The 20,910-nt window shown below is 43.2% G+C and overlaps 1 protein-coding gene across 6 annotated transcripts in view; it reads left to right on the top strand.

Moving 5' to 3' along the window:
• The window catches only part of TEX2 (testis expressed 2), a 118,542-nt gene that overhangs the window by 33,984 nt on the left and 63,648 nt on the right, over positions 1-20,910 (top strand). For 3 of the 6 annotated variants that reach the window (XM_034942724.3, XM_034942723.3, XM_055102145.2), the window contains exon 2: positions 17,740-19,408. In XM_034942724.3, coding sequence (XP_034798615.1) covers positions 17,765-19,408 — 1,644 coding nt within the window. In that variant the 5' untranslated portion in view covers positions 17,740-17,764. Of the gene's footprint in view, positions 1-1,240; positions 1,501-17,739; positions 19,409-20,910 lie in introns of those variants that run through there. The other 3 variants (XM_055102149.2, XM_055102147.2, XM_055102146.2) reach the window with 2 other exon arrangements.

Below are 20,910 nucleotides of genomic sequence, written 5' to 3'. Positions count from 1 at the left end.
AGGGGAGAGGGGGGAGGGGGGAGGGGGGAGGGGGGAGGGGAGAGGGGAGAGGGGAGAGGGGAGAGGGGAGAGGGGAGAGGGGAGAGGGGAGAGGGAGCTCTATCTACCACACAGTCCTTCTCTGAATATCAAGTGTTATTTCTTAATTCTCCCAGCAGCCCCTATGAGATAGGCACTATTATCTGCATTATATGTAAGGAAAAAGAGGCCTTTTGCCGTAACTTGTCCAGGGTGACACACTGATAAGAGGTGGAACTGGAATCCAAAGCTGGGTCTGTTTAATTTCAGAGTTTGAGTTCTTAACCAGGTTTTCTCTGCAATTGTGTTGCACCCCAGGACCTATTCAGTTCTCACCTCCCTTCAGAGATCTAACCACCTTCCACCTTAATAATGACAAACACATCTATTAATATGCATTAAAGTGACAGAAGCTTAATACTGAAACAAGATAGAGTGGATGCTGCTGGCCAACAGGAGCCCCAGAGACGGTCCTGTCCACATGAGGCTTTGTTAGTTTTCCTAGAGCAGAGTGGTGTGAAGGGCCAGCCTGCATTCAGTCTCTCCTTTGGTTCCGTCCTTTAGTCAGCCTCAGAGTTTTTCAGACTTGAATGGGCACAACAGTGACCACACAGGGTTGCCTGAAGCACATATATGGTACTTGGTGGGAGACTCAAGATTCTTAGTGAGGCTGAGAAGTGGTGCTTGGGTGATGTTTGTACAGAGTAAGAACTAATGAAGCACTGGGATAGAGAGAGCCCCATGAAGTTCAACCCCATCACAGCCTGAGCAGGAGCAGCCTCAGAGTCACCTTCTGTACTGTTTGGCAGTAGGTGGGGGAAAGATAGGGGCTGCTGAGGAGGCCAGGTTGATGCCTGTCCTCTGGTGCCTGAGCACATGCAGGTGCGGCTGATCTGCAGCTCATTCTCATAGGTTGGAAACTCTCCACCTAATGGCCAGACACATAAGGGATGTTTCTACAGCTGGGCTGAGCAAGACAAGTCTGGAAAGTCTAGAAGTATTTGTTAATGGGAGATGAGCTGTTTCAATACTATTTGAAAAATATTTTGACTTAATTGCCGTGGGCACATTAGTCAGCTGATGTGCACTCTGGTTTCCTTTGCTTGACTTTAACAGTTGCCAAGAATTTCTCTTGTTACAAAAGAGAAAAGTAGGACTCTAAGTATGTTCTGTTCCATGGAAATTGAGTCATAGACTCTTAGAATTTAGAGCCTTCTGGAAAATTCCTTGAAGACAATGGAGGAAGCTTCCCTCAGTTTACAGCAGAACCCCAGGCTCAGGGAGGTGAAGTGGGGAGCTCCGTCACTGTCATTTGAGGGCCATTTGAGGGCTGTGGTCCTCCGTGGAGCTCCTCCCTCTGCTGCCTCATGGCCTCACTCGGTCTGTGTTTTCAATGACTGATTTACTACTAACTGAACAATTGTCTGAATCCCAATCATCTCATCACTGGGCAATCCTTTCTTGGCATGATCCACAACAGAGGTAGAGTTGGGTGGGGAATGTTCCCCCTCAGGGCCTATAGGCAAGTGGTTCTCCTCAGGGAACCATGAGGTGGCCAGCCGGCCAGGTCAGGACCATGCCTGTGCCAGGAACCAGTATCTCCTAACCTTGCCAGTTGTGAACATGGCTCTGGGTTTCTTGCCTCTATTCCTTTTCTTCTGCTTTGTCCTCCACTTAGAATGTACTCTCCATTTTGTCTCGGCGGGGCACCTTGTCAGGTCTGCATGGGCCAGCTCACACGGGGCCCCTGGGAAACCTTCCACCATGCCTTCTCTTATTCCTCCCATCAATTCCTATTTCCCTCAGGCCCACTCTTTCCCCTACACACACATGTGTGCACACATACATGCACATACACATGTGCACACATGCATGCACACATCTTAAACCTGGTTTTAAAAAATTTATCTTCTTTGGCCCTCAGATGCCTTACCTATAAATAACATTCTGATGTAAGATTACACTTAGCAAATTTACTGCCCTATATCAAGGTTAAGTCTGCTGATGCCTGTGTGAAAAGGAGGGTTTCTGACTGGGGGAAACGGCTAATTTTTTTTGAGTTCTCAAAGAGTTTTTTCAGTTTTTGAAGAATTAATCTGAAATACGTTCCTCACATTGAGAAGCTGAATGGCCAGTGATCAACCTAGATGTAAGCTAGGTTGTCTAATTTCCTAATATGATTTGAAGGGAATAAATTCAATGCTTTACAGTTTATTATAGCTAGAAAATACAGAGAAATGATTGTCCATATCAGTCAGTTTTTCCAAAGTTAAAATTTAGATCCTTGTATAGGAAACAGAGCAATATGTGTGTTATGTGTGTTATATACACTATTGTCAGCGTTTTCTAAAAAGATTTCAAAGACGAATGTTTTTATGCTGATGGAATGGGAAGGCTTCATCAGGAAGCTGTAAAAAAATCCAGAAGCCATAAAGAAAAAGATAGAGAGCTTCAACATCTCAAAATGTAAAACTTTGTATATTAAAAGAAAAAAACCCATACAATTAAAAGGCAAGTCAGAGATGGAAGGAAATATTTGGAACACATACAATAGACAAAGTATTAACTATCCTTGATAAAGAAGTGAATAACAAAAGTCCTTGGGCAAGAAATATGAATGACCAGTTAACAGAAGAAGAGAAGCAAATGAGGGAAAAGTATGAAGTGACTATCAAAGCATTGAGATACCTTTTCCCTGCCCACTGAATGGGCAGAAATTTAAAATAATATTCAGTCTTGACCAGGGTTGAAGGTGGACATTTTATACAATGTTAATTAGGAGGGTAAATTGGACAAATTGGCAAACAGTTTCAGAATTTTAAATATGTACCTCATTTGACCCAGCAACTCCACTCTAGAAATACATCCTACAGATAGACTTTCTCTTTGCACAAGATTTATATGGAAACACAGCTTTTAAAGGCAGCATTGTTTCTAATGGTGAAAACAGGAAACCCTGCAAATTTCTATCAAATAAAAAAATGATTAAGTAAATGGTGGCATACCTTACTGTGTAGAAAAGGTGTGTGTGTGTGTGTGTGTGTGTGTGTGTGTGTACCTGTCAGTCCATAGGTATAGGCCATAGGAGGTGGTCCAAGAAATAGTAAGTAAAAAACAAATGCAAAACAATTTGTATAATATGATCTCATTTAAAAGTAAAAACAAAAACAACTTTATTTGTGCGCACTACCTTTTGTATGCACACAAAATGCCTATGAAAGGTCTGGAAAGATACGTTCTAAACCAGGGGTCCCCAATCCCCGGGCCACAGACCAGGAGCGGTCCATGGCCTGCTAGGAACCAGGCTGCACACCAGGAGGTGAGCTGTGGGTGAGTGAGCAAAGCTTCATCTGTATTTACAGCCCCTTTCCATCCCTCGCATGACTGCCTGAGCTCCACCTCCTGTCACATCAGTAGCGGCACAGATTCTCATAGGAGTGTAAACCCTACTGTGAACTGCGCATGCGAGGGATCTAGGTTGCCCCTCCTTATGAGAATCTAATGCTTGATGATCTGTCACTGTCTCCCAGCACCCCCAGATAGGACTGTCTAGTTGCAGGAAAACAAGCTCAGGGCTTCCACTGATTCTACATTATTGTGAGTTGTAGAATTGTGTCATTATATACAATGTGATAACAATAGAAATGAAATGCACAATAAATGCAGTATACTTGAATCATCCCGAAACCATACCCTGCTGCCTCTGGTCCATGGAAAAATTGTCTTCCATGAAACTGATTTTGCAGGGAGGAGGAGAAAATTTCACTTTTCCTCTACATCTGTTTTTGAAGTTTTTTTCAATGAGTTTGAAATTATATATTTTTTATTGAAGTGAAGATGTATACATATGGTTCAACTCTCTCATTTCACTTCTAGAAATATTTCCTAAGGAAATAACCAGAGGGCAGTCAAAGGTTTATCTATAGCATCATGTGCAGCATTGCAGTCTTGTTTGTAATAAGAAATTCAAGTGGTATTCTTGAATTACATTATGGAATATTCATCCTATACAGCGATTAAAAATCATGCATGAAATAATCTTTGATTATTTCTTATAAGCAAAAATGCTTATAAGAACAGTAAACAATTAGGGAGGGCCTGCTCTGTGCCAGGATCATGCTCAGTGCTTTGCTTAAGTTGTTTCGTTTAATCTTCTGAACAGTCAGTTGCCATTCCCATTTTACAGATGAAAAGAAGCTTAGGCTTGGTTAGGGTAAATGATTTGCCAGAGGGCCAGACTGCTACCAAGTTGGTGGAACTCAAACTAAAGGCCTTGCTAATGATAGATTACTTCAGTGTGTAATCTTGAGTATAAAAGCAGATTACATACATACATACAGTGTGTCCTCATTTAATAAAAATGAGTCTTTCTGCCTTAGTTTTCTTGTGGGTAAGGCACAGAGGATTGGCTAGGGCAATTTTATATTCTGAAGATAATGATTATAATAATTTTTAAAAGATTGACATGTGTTTACATATAATTTTTTTTCCAGATCACAAAAGTATTTGGAAATACCTGAAATTAGCAAATAACAATTACTGTTAAACCTGTTATATGGAGAAAATGAGAATTAATGCTACCCTCTCCTTTTTTTTGCCCAGTGCAGACATTTGTACATTGGTGTCAGCTTGATGAGTACTTACTTGATGAGTACCATCTGTTTAGGACATACCTGTCCTGAGTTTTCATTACTTATTCTAGGGATTTTTTGCCCCCATATTGATGTCATTTTCTTTTTTTTTTTTTTTTTTTTTTTTGATACGGAGTCTCACTCTGTCACCAGGCTGGAGTGCAGTGGCAGGATCTCAGCTCACTGTAACCTCCGCCTCCAGGGTTCAAGCAATTCTCCTGCCTCACCCTCCCGAGTAGCTGGGACTACAGGCGCGCACCACCACGCCCAGCTAATTTTTGTATTTTCAGTAGAGACGGGGTTTCACCATGTTGGCCCAGATGGTCTCCATCTCTTGACCTTGTGATCTGCCTGCCTCGACCTCCTAAAGAGCTGGGATTACAGGCGTGAGCCCCCGTGCCCGGCCTGATGTCATTTTCTGATGTCTATGTGTTGTCTCCTTGAGTTTTCCCTGTGGATGCACCCATTATTTTTTATAAATATTTTATTATTTTTTATACTACTTTTATACTACAGAAAAGTTTTTACTGATTTTCTAGTTTCTAATACCAGTTTTCAGCAAAGTTTTTGCTAATTATGTTCCAGCCTTAGTGCAAGAGAGGGTTTGTCTCATTGTGCCCTTGCCAGCATCATACATGTTTTAATCATTGAGAGAAATTATTTCATCGGTTTGTTTCCAATTCTGTATTATTTTTAGTAAGGTTGAGTTTTTTATTTGTTTCTTGGCCATTTGAACTTTTGGGCGAAGTGCCTGTTCATGTACTTGGGAGATACCTATTGAAGATGCCTTCCTAAATTTGACCATTAAAGAAAGACCTTAAGAAAGACTGTAAGTCCTTCTAAGGGGAAGTTTTACTCTGCCAGGTGGAATGCATTTTTCTTACATTGCATGAAAGTTAAAAACATGATTTCTTAACCACTTGGAATTTATGTGACTTACAAGATTTGCCTTTAAAATTTTAGAAATGATTGGTGAAAAGTACATGGAACCTCTCTGTACTACTTTGGCAACTTCCTGAGAATCTGTAATTATTTCAAAATGAAGCTTGAGAATTTAAGGAATGGTACAACTTCAGCTCTCTCCTCTTACTGCCTGGAACCCTGCTTGATAATCCCAACTGGTAGAACCAATAGGGACGGGAGGGGAGCAGCTCTCATGATATCCCCAAAACCAAACAGGGGTTAGGAACACTGCTTTTGTTTTTAATTTGGACATAGTTTCAAACTTTAAAATGGATGCAAAAGTAAAAATGGAATCTTAAACCCTTTCCCAAATGTACATTGTTGTTAACATTTTACCCCATGAGCATCAGCTTTTGAAAATGTGTTGTTTTGGCTAGGCATGGTGGCTCCCGCCTGTAATCCCAGCACTTTGGGAAGCCAAGGCAGGCAGATCACCTGAGGCCAGGAGTTCAAGACCAGCCTGGCCAACATGGCAAATTCCCGTTTCTACTAAAAATACAAAAATTAGCTGGTTGTGGTGGCATACACCTGTAATCCCAGCTACTCGGGAGGCTGAGGCAGGAGAATGGCTTGAACCCAGGAGGTGGAGGTTGGAGTGAGCTGAAATCTTGCCACTGCACTCCAGCCTGGGTGACAGATCGAGACTCTGTCTCAAAAAAACAAAAAACAAACAAAAAAAAAAAAAGAAAAGAAAAATGTGTTGTTTTGTGACCACAGCCACAACACACTATTCTCATATCTTGGGCTTTCGGCACCACACTCTCTTGGCTTCCAGGCATTCATTCCCCTGAAGAAAAATGCTTACACCTGGTTTTCAGATTTCTCAAGAGCCTACGGTTCAGGAATGATTGGTGAAAAGTACATGGAAAGGTTTTCTTTTTAAGATTTAAATATAAATTCAAGCACATTTAGAGGTTTGGAACAATTGATTGCCTGCTCCTGAACTCAAATATTAATATTCTTTCCTCACCCCTAGCACCACCCCTCAGCTTCAGGTAGCAGTTAACGTCCCTCTTGTGTAGCTGCCTTGTTCCCATCTCAGTGCCCTTCCATGTGCTGTTGCTTCATATCTACAATATTCTTTTTTTGTTGTTTTTAAATAGAGATAGTGTCTCGCTGTATTGTCCAGGCTGGTCTCGAACCCCTGGACTCAAGCATTCCTCCCGCCTCGGCTTCTCAGAGTGCTGGAATTACAGGCTTGAGCCACTGTGCCCAGCCTGCAATATTCTCTTCTCTACATATCCTCCTTCTAAGACACATAGATGACTTTTCTGCTTTAAAAAAAAAAAAAAAGTTATTCCCAGACTTCTTTACTTGATGAGTAACATCTGTTTAGGACACACCTGTCCTGAGTTATCATTACTTATTCCAGGGTTTCTGTGACCCCATATTGATGTCATTTTCTGATGTCTATGTGTTGTCTCCTTGAGTTTTCCCCTGTAGATGCCCCCATTATTATTTTTTATAAACCTCCACAGGCCTTGTATGGTTGTGCTGAACGCATGACCTGGTTTTCAATGAGTTACTGTGAATTGAATTTGATTTTGTTATTTGAACCGTCTAGCAATCTATAAAGCAAAATTCTAATTGTATTGATGCTTTTGAACCCCCTTTTCCTCTGGGATGTGGCACTCTTCCCAGAGTGGGCTTTCTTCATGGCAGGTAAAAGGTCTGTGCGGTGGTGGAAGGGAGTGGGCCTGCTAGTTTCTTTGTCTAAACCCTGTGCTGTGTTGGTGGTGGTGCAGGACCCTGCTGGGTCGGAAGAGATGGTGAGTAGGGGCCTGGGAACCTAACAACTAATGGGAAAGGATTTCCAAGTTTCTTGCCAGTGCTGAAGATAGAGTCTTGTCTTTTTCTTTTCTTTAAGTGAAACTAAGGCTAGAGCTAGTTCATTATCTACAATGTCCTATTGATTTTTGTTTGTGAGGTGGAGTATTAACAGATTAGAATGGCTGCTGGCAGTTCTCAGCTGCTTCATTGAATTTAAATGAATCAAGGGATAGCTCTTAAGATGTACTTGAGATTTGTAGGCTAAATCAGACCTTCCTGCCGTGGTTGGTTTTGACCAGATTCACTGTTTTGCTCTGTGGCATCAAGGCAGAAAAATACAGAATCTTATAGCCTTTTCCCTCCTTTTTACAAAACCAACTCCTATTAAAAAATGCACAGGTAAGAGGTATTAAGACATCCTCTGCAACAGAATGCAACTTGCCTTTTTTTCCTCTGCCAGGAGCTTTTGGATTGAAACTGTTGACTGACATAACCCAAGCTAGCAGATGGTACTCATACATCAAATGTCCAAATGCAAGCTTGTTCAGAGGTAGCAAATGCCTAACAGGCTGAATTTTACAAAGACAAAGAATGTGAATAATGACCTTGAAGGATTAGGGATGGTCCCGAGAAAGGAAGCACACTCGACACCAGGCTTGCCCCTTCAGATGCTGTGTTACCTGCCTCGGCCTCCTGGCCAACATGGTAAAACCCCATCTCTACTAAAAATACAAAACATTAGTCAGGTGTTGTGGCAGGCACTTGTAATCCCAGCAACTCAGGAGGCTGAAGCAGGAGAATCGCTTAAACCCGGGAGCTGGAGGTTGCAGTGAGCCTAGATCGTGCCATTGCTCTCCAGCCTGGGCAGTAAGAGTGAAACTCCATTCCAAAAAAAAAAAAAAAGATGCTCTGTTACCGTGCTCACTGTACGCTGTACCTGGAGGCTAGTTCCATTTTCAGTGAAATTTGCTTTCTTCCCTCCCTGCCTTACCCTGTCTCTCGTTCCTTCCTCCAGTACTTCCTCTAATCTAGTATGTGAATTAGAAGTAAATAATATTAATGGCTATACTACTATTTGGCCTAGTGTGTTTGCTATGAACAAACACGTGTTGGTGATAATTGAGTGGCCTGGAACGAACCATCTGCTCTTTTTATGGCTCTGATTCTAGGACCCCAGGATTGTGAAAGACAGAGCTAGGAAGGGCAGTTATTAGTAGAAAATGAGACCAAAGAAAAAAAGTGAAAAAAAAAAAAGCCAGATTCGGTGAGGTTAATATTATCTTGGAATTAATAAATGCTAATATTGAGTCTTGAAATGGCTCTTCATTTTTTATTATACAGCCTGATTTATTGTTGATTGGTTTTTCATGGCCTAATTGATGATGATGACCTTTTTGGGTGAATAGAAAGCAAATAAACTTCATTGCTGTTTGATATGCTCACTCTGACTCCACTGATACAGAGCGCAGTTGGCTCCAGTTTGAGGCCTTTGTTTTTTATGAGTTCAAGTTAGATGGCAGCTACTAATTTGTAAACTAGATAGAACAGAATCCTACATAAATTCTGGAGAGAGAAGCCCTTATTAGAGGCTTTCTCAGTCTTAATGGGAGAGATGAACTTCTTCATAGGGATAGCAACCTTAAAGGAGGATTCTGGCAAAGACCTTAGGAAGGACCCATCAGCAGAAGAGTTTGAGACATCCTGCTTTCTGGAAACATACCAGATCAAGGCTAAGGTTTAGAGAGCATTTGGCTCTAAATAGCCTCCCCCCACCCCACCCCTGCCCCACCCCAAATGTATGGGAGCATAAATACATTTACATCTATTATCTTAGAACTTAACCACACTGTAGTGTAAACACTAAAGAACAATGTGAAGTTTTTGAATAGAATTGTTTTAGTTGGCATAACAAGTAGTTCAGAGTATTATTTCTTTGTAGTTTTGAAGAGTGAAATCTTTTAAAATTTTATATTATTTATTTATTTTTTAAAATAGTGATGGGTCTCCTGTGTTGACCAGGCTGGTCTCAAACTCCTAGCCTTAAGCAGTCCTCCCATCTTGACCTCCAATTTTTGCCTTTTTTTTTTTTTTTTTTTTTTTTTTTTGTGAGTTGGAGTCTCACTCTGTTGCCAGGCTGGAGTGCAGTGGCGTGATCTCAGCTCACTGCAACCTCTGACTCCCAGGTTAAAGCGATTCTCCTCCCTCAGCCTCCTGAGTAACTGGGATTACAGGTGCCCACCACCACACCCAGCTAATTTTTGTATTTTTAGTAGAGACGGGTTTCACCATGTTGGCCAGGATGGTCTCAATCTCTTGACCTGGTGATCCACCTGCCTCAGCCTCCCAGAGTGCTGAGATTACAAGCGTGAGCTGCCGCGCCTGGCCAATTTTTGCTTTTTAAAATGTAACTAACCTGCACATATACTGGCCTTCAAATTTTATTTTTAATTATGATAAAATATGTATAGCAAAATTTTACCATCTTAACCATTTTTAAGTTCAGTAGTATTAAGTATATTCACATTGTTATACAACCAATCTCCAGAACTTTTTCATCTTATAAAACTGAAATTCTGTATCCGTTAAACAACATCTCCCCATTTCCTCCTCTGCCAGCCCATGGAAATCTTCATTTTCCTTTCTGTTGCTATGAATTTGACTACTTTAGATACCTCTTGTAAGTGGAATCATACAGTATTTGTCTTTATGTGACTAGTCAGCTTATTTCACTTAGCATAATGTCCTCAAGGTTCATCCATGTAGTAGCATGTGACAGGATTTCCTTCCTTTTAAGGCTGAATAATATTCCCTTGTGTTTGTCCATTCATCTGTCAGTGGACACTTGGGTTGCTTCCACCTCTTGGCTATTGTCTGAAATGCCGCTGTGAACATGCGTGTGCAAATATCTTTTTGAGACCCTGCTTTCAATTCTTTTGGATATATACCCAGAAGTGGGATTGGAGGATTATATGGTAGTTCTATTTTTAACTTTTGAGAAACTTCCATACCAGTTGTGCCATTTTACAATCTTGCCAATAGTGCACAAAAACTCTAATCTCTGTACAACCTTGCCAACACTTCTTTTCTTCTTCTTTTTTAATTGTAGTCATCCTAATGGATGTGGGGTGATATCTCATTGTGGTTTTAATTGCATTTTCCTAATAACTAGTGATGTTGAGCATCTTTCCATGTGCTTGTTGCCCATTTGTATATCTTTTTGGAGAACTGTCCTTTCAAGTCCTTTGCCCGTTTTTTTTAAAATGTAATTTAATTTTAAGTTCCAGGATACATGTGCAGGACTTGCAGGTTTGTTAACATAGGTAAATGTGTGCCATGCTTGTTTGCTGCACCTGTCAACCTAGGTGTTAACCCCCACATGCATTAGCTATTTATCCTGATGCTCTCCCTCTTCCTGCCCCCTGCCCCCTGACAGGCCCCAGTGTGTGTTATTCCCTTCTCTGTGTCCAAGTGTTCTCATTGTTCAGGTCCCACTTATAAGTAAGAACATGCAGTGTTTGGTTTTCTGTTACTGTGTTAGTTTGCTGAGGATAATGGCTTCTAGCTCCATCCATGTCCCTGGAAAGGACATCATCTCATTTCTTTTTATGGCTGCATAGTATTCCATGGTGTATATATACCACATTTTTTTAGTCCAGTCTATCATTGATGGGCATTTGGGTTGATTCTGTGTCTTTACTATTGTGATAATAGTGGTGCAGTGAACGTATGTGTGCATGTATCTTTATAAGAGAATGATTTATATTCCTTTGGGTATATACCCAGTAATGGCATTGCTGGGTCAACTGGTATTTCTGGTTCTAGGTCTTTGAGGAATTGCCACACTGTCTTCCACAATGGTTGAACTAATTTATATTCCCACCAACAGTGTAAAAGCATTCCTATTTCTCCACAGTCTCACCAGCATCTGTTTTCTCTTGACTTTTTAATAATTGCCATCTGACTGGCATGAGATGGTATCTCATTGTGGTTTTGATTTGCATTTCTCTAATGATCAGTGATATTTAGCTTTTTTTCATATGTTTTTTTGCTGCATAAATGTCTTCTTCTGAGAAGTGTCTGTTCATGTCCTTTGCCCACTTTTTAATGGGGTTTTTTTTTCTTGTACGTTTGTTTAAGTTCCTTGTAGATTCTGGATATTAGACCTTTGTCAGATGGATAGATTACAAAAATTTTCTCCCATTCTGTAGGTTGCCTGTTCACTCTGATGATAGTTTATTTTGCTGCGCAGAAGCTCTTTAGTTTAGTGAGATTCCATTTGTCAGTTTTTGCTTTTGTTGCAATTGCTTTTGACGTTTTCATCATGAAATCTTTGTCTGTGCCTATGTCATGAATGGTATTGCCTAGATTTTCTTCTAGGGTTTTTATAGTTTTTGGGTTTTCCGTTTAAGTCTTTAATCCATCTTGAGTTAATTTTTGTATAAGGTGTCAAGTTGTTTGTTATTAGAGTTCTTTACATTTTCTGGATATTAACCCCTTATCAGATAAATGATTTGCAGATATTTTCTTCCCCTCCATAGGCCAGCTGCATTCCTTGGCTCATGCTCCTTGCTCTCATTACTCTGATGTCTGCTTCTGTTTCACATCGCCTTCTCTGAGTTTCTGCCTTCCTCTTATCTTTTAAGGGCACTTGTGATTACATTGGGCCCACCCAGGCAATCCAGGATAATCTTTCCATCTCAATCATATCTGCAAAATCTCTGTTGTCATGGGAAGTAACAGATTCACAGGTTTTAGGGACTAGGATGTGGACGTCTCTGAGTGGGGGAGGGGAGGAGCATTACCTGCGTACCACGTCCCTCATCTCCTCTGCCTGCCTTCACAGGAACTAGACTTATCTCTTTAGTGACTTAAGTCAATTTGGACTGTTCCTTATGTTTTCTTTTCCTTTCCAACCTTCCATCTGGTCCTGTTGCTTCATTCTTTTCCTTCTCTTTCCATCTGCCTTTTCTTGCCAGCTCCACATCCACTCCTCTAGTTTAGGCATTTCTTACATCATGCTTTGGCTGCCACAATAGCCTTAAAACTGGTCTGCTTGCCTGTGATTCTCCCTTTAGATATTTTATTTTATTTTATTTTATTTTATTTTATTTTATTTTATGAGACGGAGTCTCACTCTGTTGCCCAGGCTGGAGTGCAGTGGCCCAATCTTGCCTTACTGAAACCTCTCAGTTTCAAGCGATTCTTGTGCCTCAGCCTCCTGAGTAGCTTGAATTACAGGCATGCGCCACCACGTCCAGCTAATTTTTGTATTTTTAGTAGAGATGAGGTTTTGCCATGTTGGCCAGGCTGGTCTCCAATTCCTGACCTCAAGGGATCCACCCACCTCAGCCTCCCAAAGTGCTGGGATTACAGGCGTGAGCCACTGTGCCTGGACTCCCTGTAGGTATTTTAAACTCATCTTGATGCATACTTGTAAAAACAAGTCTATGCCTGATAATTCCATTATCTGAAGTCCTTATTTTTCTGTTATATTCTATTTCTGCTGGTCCTTAGTCTTGTTTCCTCGTCTGCTTGGTTACCTTTGGTTATGTGCTTACCATTCATTGTATTTGAGAAAGTATTTCTAGGAATAACTTGAGGCTTCGGGTGAAAGTGCTTTGCTTTCGTGGGGAGAGAATTTCTTCTGCCAGGTCCCTGGAGGTATTTCTGGTCCAAGACCACCTTGGAAGAAGCTCATGGTTGAGATTCCCCGGTTCTTTCAGAGGAGGCAAACCTAGGCCTCCAGTCTAAGTGAGGCCTGGTTTGCTTCTGGTTCACCTGTTACCTAGTAGCTGTAGTCCTTTGGGGTCCCGGCTCCTTGAGGAAGAGTCTCCAGTTGGTGTTCCACACTGGCCAGCCCTGGATGTTGACTTCTGCTCAGGAGGCTGTTAAAGTGAAAGGCTGCCGGGTGTGGTGGCTCACGCCTGTAATCCCAGCACTTTGGGAGGCCAAGATGGGTGGATCACAAGGTCAGGAGTTCAAGACCAGCCTGGCCAATATGGTGAAACCGCATTTCTACTAAAAATACAAAAATTAGCCAGGTGTGGTGGCGGGCGCCTGTAGTCCCAGCTACTGGGGAGCCCGAGGCAGGAGAATCACTTGAACCTGGGAGGCGGAGGTTGCAATGAGCCGAGATTATGCCACTGCACTCCAGGCTGGGTGACAGAGCAAGACTCTGTCTTTAAAAAAAAAAAAGTGAAAGTGTCCTTTGCCAGACTAGGCTAGGCCAATGCTTGAGGGCAAGGTGGCTTCTCTAGAGCTCATACCTCGGGGTTCCTGTTTTCTTTAGTTTCCGTACTGTTATTCCTTGCTCAGTTCTTGAAGCTTCAAAGCCTTTCAGACTTTTTTTTTTCTTGAGTCAAAGTCTCACTTTGTCACCCATGCTGGGGTGCAGTGCCACAGTCTCAGCTCACTGAAACCTCTGTTTCATGGATTCAAGCAATTCTTGTGCCTCAGCCTCCCTAGTAGCTGGGATTACAGGTGTGAGCCACCGTGCCCAGCCATTCAGAAATTTTTTTTCAATGTATTCATTGTTAGTTGTGTTCAGCAGAATTGTGGGCCTGATAATGGAGCCTGCCTTCCCAGACACCAGACTCCAGACCTGTTTTTCCATGTTGCCTCTGCCACCCTCATCCATTCTGGGATGGCACGTGATTAATTTTGTGTACCACTTTGATCATGTCAGACTTTTGCTTAAACACCTCTCCAGCACGAAATCATACCTATGGGAGCCTGGCGACAACATGAGCTACAGCCCCCCTTCCCATCACAAGGCTTGGGGGGTCAGTGTTAAAACCCGAGGGCTTTGTAGTCTGCTGGAACTATAGGAAAAAGAGACTGTTGAGAAGGACGCTTTCTTTTTTGGCCTTTCAGTTCCTGAGGGCTTGAGAGAAGCTTGTCTCTTTTTTTGAGCCTGGGTATAATTGAGTTTCAGGAGTAGAGGGCAGGAGGCTAGCCATTTTATATGGTACCAGATTGTCAGATGGATAATGAGACCTTTCATTTCTCAGTGCGGCCAGTCACATGCTGCTGGTTGAGAACTGAGGTCTTAGCTTGTAAGTGAGCTGTCCATGACGGAGCACAGAGGGCAGGTACAAAAGCTGGGACAAAGCAGGAATAAAGAGCGTGTGTGGCATGTTTGAAAAGGCATCCTGCCGGGCATCGGGCCTCAGTGTCAGGAAGCCCATGTTGTCAGTGCTGTGCCCTTGGACAAACCATGTAGTCTTCCTGGGTGTCAGTCAGGTCCTTCCTCTTGGCCTTGGCTGTCCTGCATGGCTGTGGCTGTGGGAGGGTCGGCTCAGTTGGCCTTAGCAGCCAGCCACTGGGAGGACAGAGAGAAAAGGGAACTTGAAGTGGTCCCCAGGAGGAGGCAGAGGCAGTGACCACTCGATAGGTTGTCTAGAGCCCAAACCATGGTCTCTGGTTCTAGCACACTCAATTACCCAGCAGTTTGGGGCCTGGAAGCAGCCTTTGTTTATCTAGCCTAATCCCCTCATTTTGCAGATGAGCAAACAGAAGCCTGGACATTTTCTTGTATTTAAAGAGCAGTAGTGATGCTCCGGCCTCGTGTGGCTTATTTTAGTAAAAATCTAGAGAAGTGGAACCAGGCTTTGGTTAGTGTGGGTTTGGGGGCATTTACTGTGAACCTCTGAGGCCACTGTCTGAGTGAGCCCTGGAGGACAATAACAACAGTGAGCCAGAGCCTGCCCCCATCTGGCCACCTGACACCCAGCTCTCCCTGGGGCCCACCTTCAGCTCTGTCCGCCCAGTCTGATCAGAGGTCGCTTTACCTGGCCAGTCAGGGGGCCCAAGTGTGTGGAGGATTAGGCAAGCAGGGCCCTGGTGACCTCCACACGAAAAATAACTCTGCTTCCTGAGCAGGTGCCAGCTTTTTGTTCCCTGGGGCCTGGCCTGACTGCTGAGACCGCAGGCTTCTGAACGCATTGCTGTTTTCACCCTTTGGCGCTAGGCTGGGCCTAACTTTGCCCTTAGATTCCCAGGCCTTCTTATCCTCAACTGCAGACGGGCCTCTCCACTCTTGCCTTGGTTCCTGAAGGACCGATTCACTCTGTTCAACCTCAAAATCATGCACTTTGTACTTGGACTTGTGCCCACAGTTACCTTCATTTATAGCCACCGCTGTGGGTGAAGCAGCCTCAGAACAGCAGAGCCTTACATATCATCCTTTTATGTTATGAAAGCAACTTAAATGAGTTTTTCAGCCCACTGAGAATTATCAAATACCAAACTTTCTTTTTAAATTACCTCTATAATTTTCTTTTTAAATTGCCCTTATAAAACTAGGTGATAGTTAAATGAAAAACATATGTTGCTTCTGATATTTTTCTTCTTACTAAGCCTACAAACTCCTTAGCTTAAGATAACAGGGAAGGATTGTCCTGGACCCGAGGCTGTGTTTTTCTGGCTGCTGCCAGTTCCTGGATTTAAATTGCTTTGTTGGTGGATAGAGATCATTCCCTTTTCCTGGATTCAGGATAGGAAAGCCTGAGGGTCACAAATGAGCCTGGACAGAACTGTGTGTGAAAGTTTTTATGGTAACTTCTCTCAAATATTTGATACTGAAATTGTGTAGTTTCAGCTTGAGTCCATGTTGCAGCTGGGCCCTTGAATGTAATTCTTGTCATCCTTGGAATATTTCCTCCTTCTAGTGATCCAGGATCACTGTTTCCCAAACCCCCTTATTCCCCTACCCATTTTATGATTTCTCTTGTTGGTAATATCAGTTGCCAGCATTTTGAACCTGAATATTTAGCAGAAGGCTTAAATTAGGAGCTCTTCAAATTAAAGAAATAAGCAAGCCACATAATGTCGATTGCGGTAGATTACTTGTAAGCGTATTGTGTTGGGTTGGATACAGTCACCTGTAAACATAAACGTGTAGCGTTTTAAATTTGGAAAGGACTGTGGATCTACCTCCATTTTACAGACCAAGATACTGAGACATCGAGAGGCCCTGGCTTGTTCAAAGTCCCACAGAGTCAGCTGTAGAAAGACAAGTACTAGAAGCCCTATGTCCTGGGCCCAAGCTGGGTGCTCTTTCCACTGCCCCACGATGCCCCTTTTGTCTCAATGGCCTCCCACTGCTCCCCACACTCACCCTCTGTCCTGGAAACAGAATAGAGCCAGGTGGCTGCACACACCATGCCCATTGCCATCTTTATGCCCTTGTCCCTTCCCTCTGCCTAATCATGCTCATCCCACTACAACTCACTCGTCAGTTCCAAAGACCCGTTGGATGTCCCACCTCCCACACTGGTGTCATCCTCCTCAGAACTTCTGAAGCGTGCCCTGTGTCTTGGCTCTTTTTACATGGTCTCTGTCCAGGTGTGGTCTTAATTTTTACATAGTTAGGGCTAGTGCCCAGTAAATGGGCCATGAGTGAATAAAGAGAGATGACTGTACCATGTCACAAGGTGGGCGTGGCATCTTGTTTTGCTGCCCAGCTTTTCAGGCTTCTGACTTCGTTCCAGCTAAGCTCCAGAAAGAAGCAATCAGCTATTAAGCTCCAGAAGGGCAGAAAGCATAGCTTCCACATCTCTCACCACAGTCCTTGGTAGAGTTCTTGGTTGGTGGTGGGTTACAGCAGTGATACTTCATTTTCCTGACACGTGAATCTTGCATTCAGTTTAAAATATGTTTGCTTTATCCTGACGCCTCAGAACGTGGCCATGTCCTCATGGCTGCCTCATGTCTTCATGGCTGCCTAAATACTCTGGTCTTATGGTACGTACCATTTGAGGAGGCCAACAGGCCATGGCAATTAGTTTACAGATTTCCACATTTGGATACTTTGCTACTTACTTGCAATAGCAGGAAGTTGGGAGATGCAGGCCAAATAATTGTTAGGATTGCTGTGAAAATTGCAGTGAACGCAATACCCCTCCTGGGTTAGCTTGTTACAGCTACAAGACTCCTAGTGAAATTTTTGTTCCAAGATCCTCAAACTCAACAGGATGCTACATTTTATCCTGTTGGGCTTCTCAAGCAATGCTGGTAACATCTATTGTTCAGGTATTTCAAGGCTTAAGATAGAAAATTGTTGGTAGAAATTAACCAGTTAAAAGGGAGGAAATGATTACTCAGGTGTTGTGAAGTAAGACAGATTGTATGGCATTTATAACATTGGTTATGTAGTTTGCTCATAAAAGAGAATGCCTAACTGGAATTTAGTGAAAATTAAACCATTAAACCCAATGAAGTGAAAAACGGTGGACATCTGCCAAGTAAAAGCATAATCACCACTTAAACAGCTTCATCTGTGCTCCTATCTGCGCATGACAGTGTCTCCTGTGGAGAAACTGCTCTCTGACTTCTGGTTTTCTCACTGTTTTCACAGAGCCTGAGCCCTTGTGAAGCCGGCAATGACAAGTCTGTATGGTCGCCATGCCGAGAAAACCACTGACATGCCAAAACCATCAGCCCCTAAAGTGCACGTGCAGAGGTCCGTGTCCCGAGATACCATCGCCATTCACTTCTCGGCATCCGGCGAGGAGGAGGAGGAAGAGGAGGAGGAGTTCAGGGAGTACTTTGAGGAGGGGCTGGATGACCAAAGCATTGTAACAGGGCTGGAAGCCAAGGAAGACCTCTATCTTGAACCCCAAGTTGGCCATGACCCCGCCGGCCCTGCTGCCTCGCCTGTCCTGGCAGATGGACTGCCCGTGTCCCAGGCCCCTGCCATTTTGCCCGTCTCCAAGAACACTGTAAAGCTGTTGGAGTCCCCTGTTCCAGCAGCACAAGTATTAAGTACAGTGCCATTGGCTGTGTCCCCAGGGTCGTCTTCGTCGGGGCCCTTAGCTAGCTCTCCCAGTGTGTCATCCCTTTCTGAGCAGAAAACCAGTTCTTCCTCCCCATTGTCCTCTCCTTCTAAGTCTCCCATCCTCTCATCCAGTGCCTCAACCTCCACCCTTTCCAGTGCAAAACCCTTCATGAGCCTTGTGAAGTCCCTGTCGACCGAGGTGGAGCCAAAAGAATCCCCACACCCCGCAAGGCACAGGCACTTGATGAAGACATTAGTCAAGTCTCTGTCCACGGACACTTCCCGGCAGGAGTCGGATACAGTGTCCTATAAGCCACCTGATTCCAAACTGAACTTACACCTGTTCAAGCAGTTCACACAGCCCCGAAACACAGGTGGAGATTCCAAAACTGCACCTTCTTCCCCACTGACTTCTCCCTCTGATACTCGTTCCTTTTTTAAAGTGCCCGAAATGGAGGCTAAAATTGAAGATACTAAACGACGCCTTTCAGAAGTCATCTATGAGCCTTTTCAGCTCCTTAGTAAAATTATAGGGGAAGAAAGTGGCAGCCATAGGCCCAAAGCCTTATCTTCAAGTGCTTCAGAACTCTCCAATCTGTCCAGCTTGAATGGGCACTTGGAAAGCAATAACAACTACAGCATCAAGGAGGAGGAGTGTGATTCTGAGGGGGATGGCTACGGAAGTGATTCCAACATCCCCAGAAGTGACCACCCAAAGTCCACTGATGAGCCCACTAGAGAGATAGAACTGAAAAGTTCCCAGGGGAGCAGTCTGAAGGATTTAGGCCTGAAGACAAGTTCTCTAGTTCTGGAGAAATGTTCTTTGTCTGCCTTAGTGAGCAAAGAAGATGAAGAGTTTTGTGAACTGTACACTGAGGACTTCGATTTGGAAACGGAGGGGGAGAGTAAAGTTGATAAGCTCTCAGATATTCCTCTCAAGCCAGAGGTGCTCGCGGAAGATGGTGTGGTCCTTGACAGTGAGGACGAGGTGGACTCGGCCGTGCAGCACCCGGAATTGCCAGTGAAGACGTTGGGCTTCTTTATAATGTGTGTCTATGTGTACCTCATCCTCCCCCTCCCCCACTATGTGAGTGGACTCTTTCTGGGAATTGGCCTTGGATTCATGACTGCGGTTTGCGTGATTTGGTTTTTTACACCACCAAGTGCTCATAAATATCACAAGTTACACAAAAATCTGCGACACTGGAACACAAGATCTCTGGATATCAAAGAACCTGAAATACTGAAGGTAAGCCTCTCCCCGGGAGCTGGCTCGTACACACACTTCTCACATACAGCCGTATTTTAGATCTGACCTGTTTTTTGGTTAGCTGTTAAAGATTTTTGCACAGGCCGTGTTTTTTAAGAGGTTGGGGCCACTTCATTCTCCAGGCACCCAGTCAACTTATCTGGTAAACCTCATTCTAACCCAAGCTTTGCAGATTCACAAAGTAGTTTCTGAAAGATCTCTGTGACTCTAGAGAATAGTGTTTACATCAGTTCCTGTTCTGGTCTGTCTCTAAACTTGCTTGGAATGTGCTACTTGCTGAGCATTTTTAATGGCTGAATCTGTTAGGGTTCACTATTCTTGAGACCTTGAAGAAGGGTTAAATACTCCCAGAATTGCAAGAGGAGGGAAGGAAGAAGAGAAGGCAAATTAATGTCAGCTGTTGGCCCCTGCTGGTGCTCCTCTTTCCTTTGCATGGTGGGGAATGGGATGCAGAAAGATGTCATCTTTCACTGCATATCAGATGTCAGGCTTTTGGGCCTCCTGAGGGGTCCCTGGGACAATTCATTGGGAAGCAGGAAGAAACATTCATCTAGCTGTCTAATCTATCGATTGAGACGGAGTCTCACTATGTTGCCTAGTGTGGTCTCAAACTTCTGGGCTGAAGTGATCCTCCTGCTTCAGCCTTCCAAAGTGCTGGGATTACAGGTGTGAGCCGCTGTGTCCAGCCTAGAACTTCTATTTATTATTATTTTTTTGCATATTAAAATTTCTGGTTATATGTATACACACTATAAAAGTACAATTAGAACTTATATAGTTTGTAAGTTATATGCACACACACATTTATGTACAGTATCCAAGGGGGCATTGGTTTCAGGACCCCCCCAAGGATACCAAAATCGATGAATGTTTCAGTCCCTTATGTAAAATGGCATAGTATTTGTATTAATATATAACCTATGCTCATTCTCCTGTATACTTTTAAATCATCTCTAGATTACTTATAATACCTAACATAATGTGAATGGTTATTATGCTGTATTTTTAAATTTGTATCTTTTTTACTGTTGGATTGTTATTATTTTTTTTAATTTCATATTTTCAATCCAAGGTTGATTGAATCCATGGATATAGAGGGCTGATTGTATATGTTTTTAGAGATAAGGTGGAAAGCCAGAAAAGTTTAGAGACCACTGCTTTATAAAAGTTATCTAATTCAGCTTCATAACCATCCAGGAGTTTGATGCTTCCAGGTTTACACATGAGGAGATTCAGGCTCTGAGAGAGGTGGTCATTGTCCAAGGTGTCTTGCTACTTAATAAGTAATAGAGGCTGGGCATGGTGGCTCATGCCTGTAATTCCAGCACTTTTGGAGGCTGAGGGAGGCAGATCACTTGAGGTCAGGAGTTCAAGACCAGCCTGGCCAACATGGTGAAACCCTGTCTCCACTAAAAATACAAAAATTAGCTGGGCTTGGTGGCGTGCACCTGTAATCTCAGCTACTTGGGAGGCTGAAGCAG

Source organism: Pan paniscus, chromosome 19 (assembly GCF_029289425.2).
Source record: "Pan paniscus chromosome 19, NHGRI_mPanPan1-v2.0_pri, whole genome shotgun sequence".
Taxonomy (NCBI): domain Eukaryota; kingdom Metazoa; phylum Chordata; class Mammalia; order Primates; family Hominidae; genus Pan; species Pan paniscus.
The sequence above is the reverse complement of the archived record's forward strand: the minus strand, read 5'-3'. Positions and strand labels throughout refer to the sequence as shown.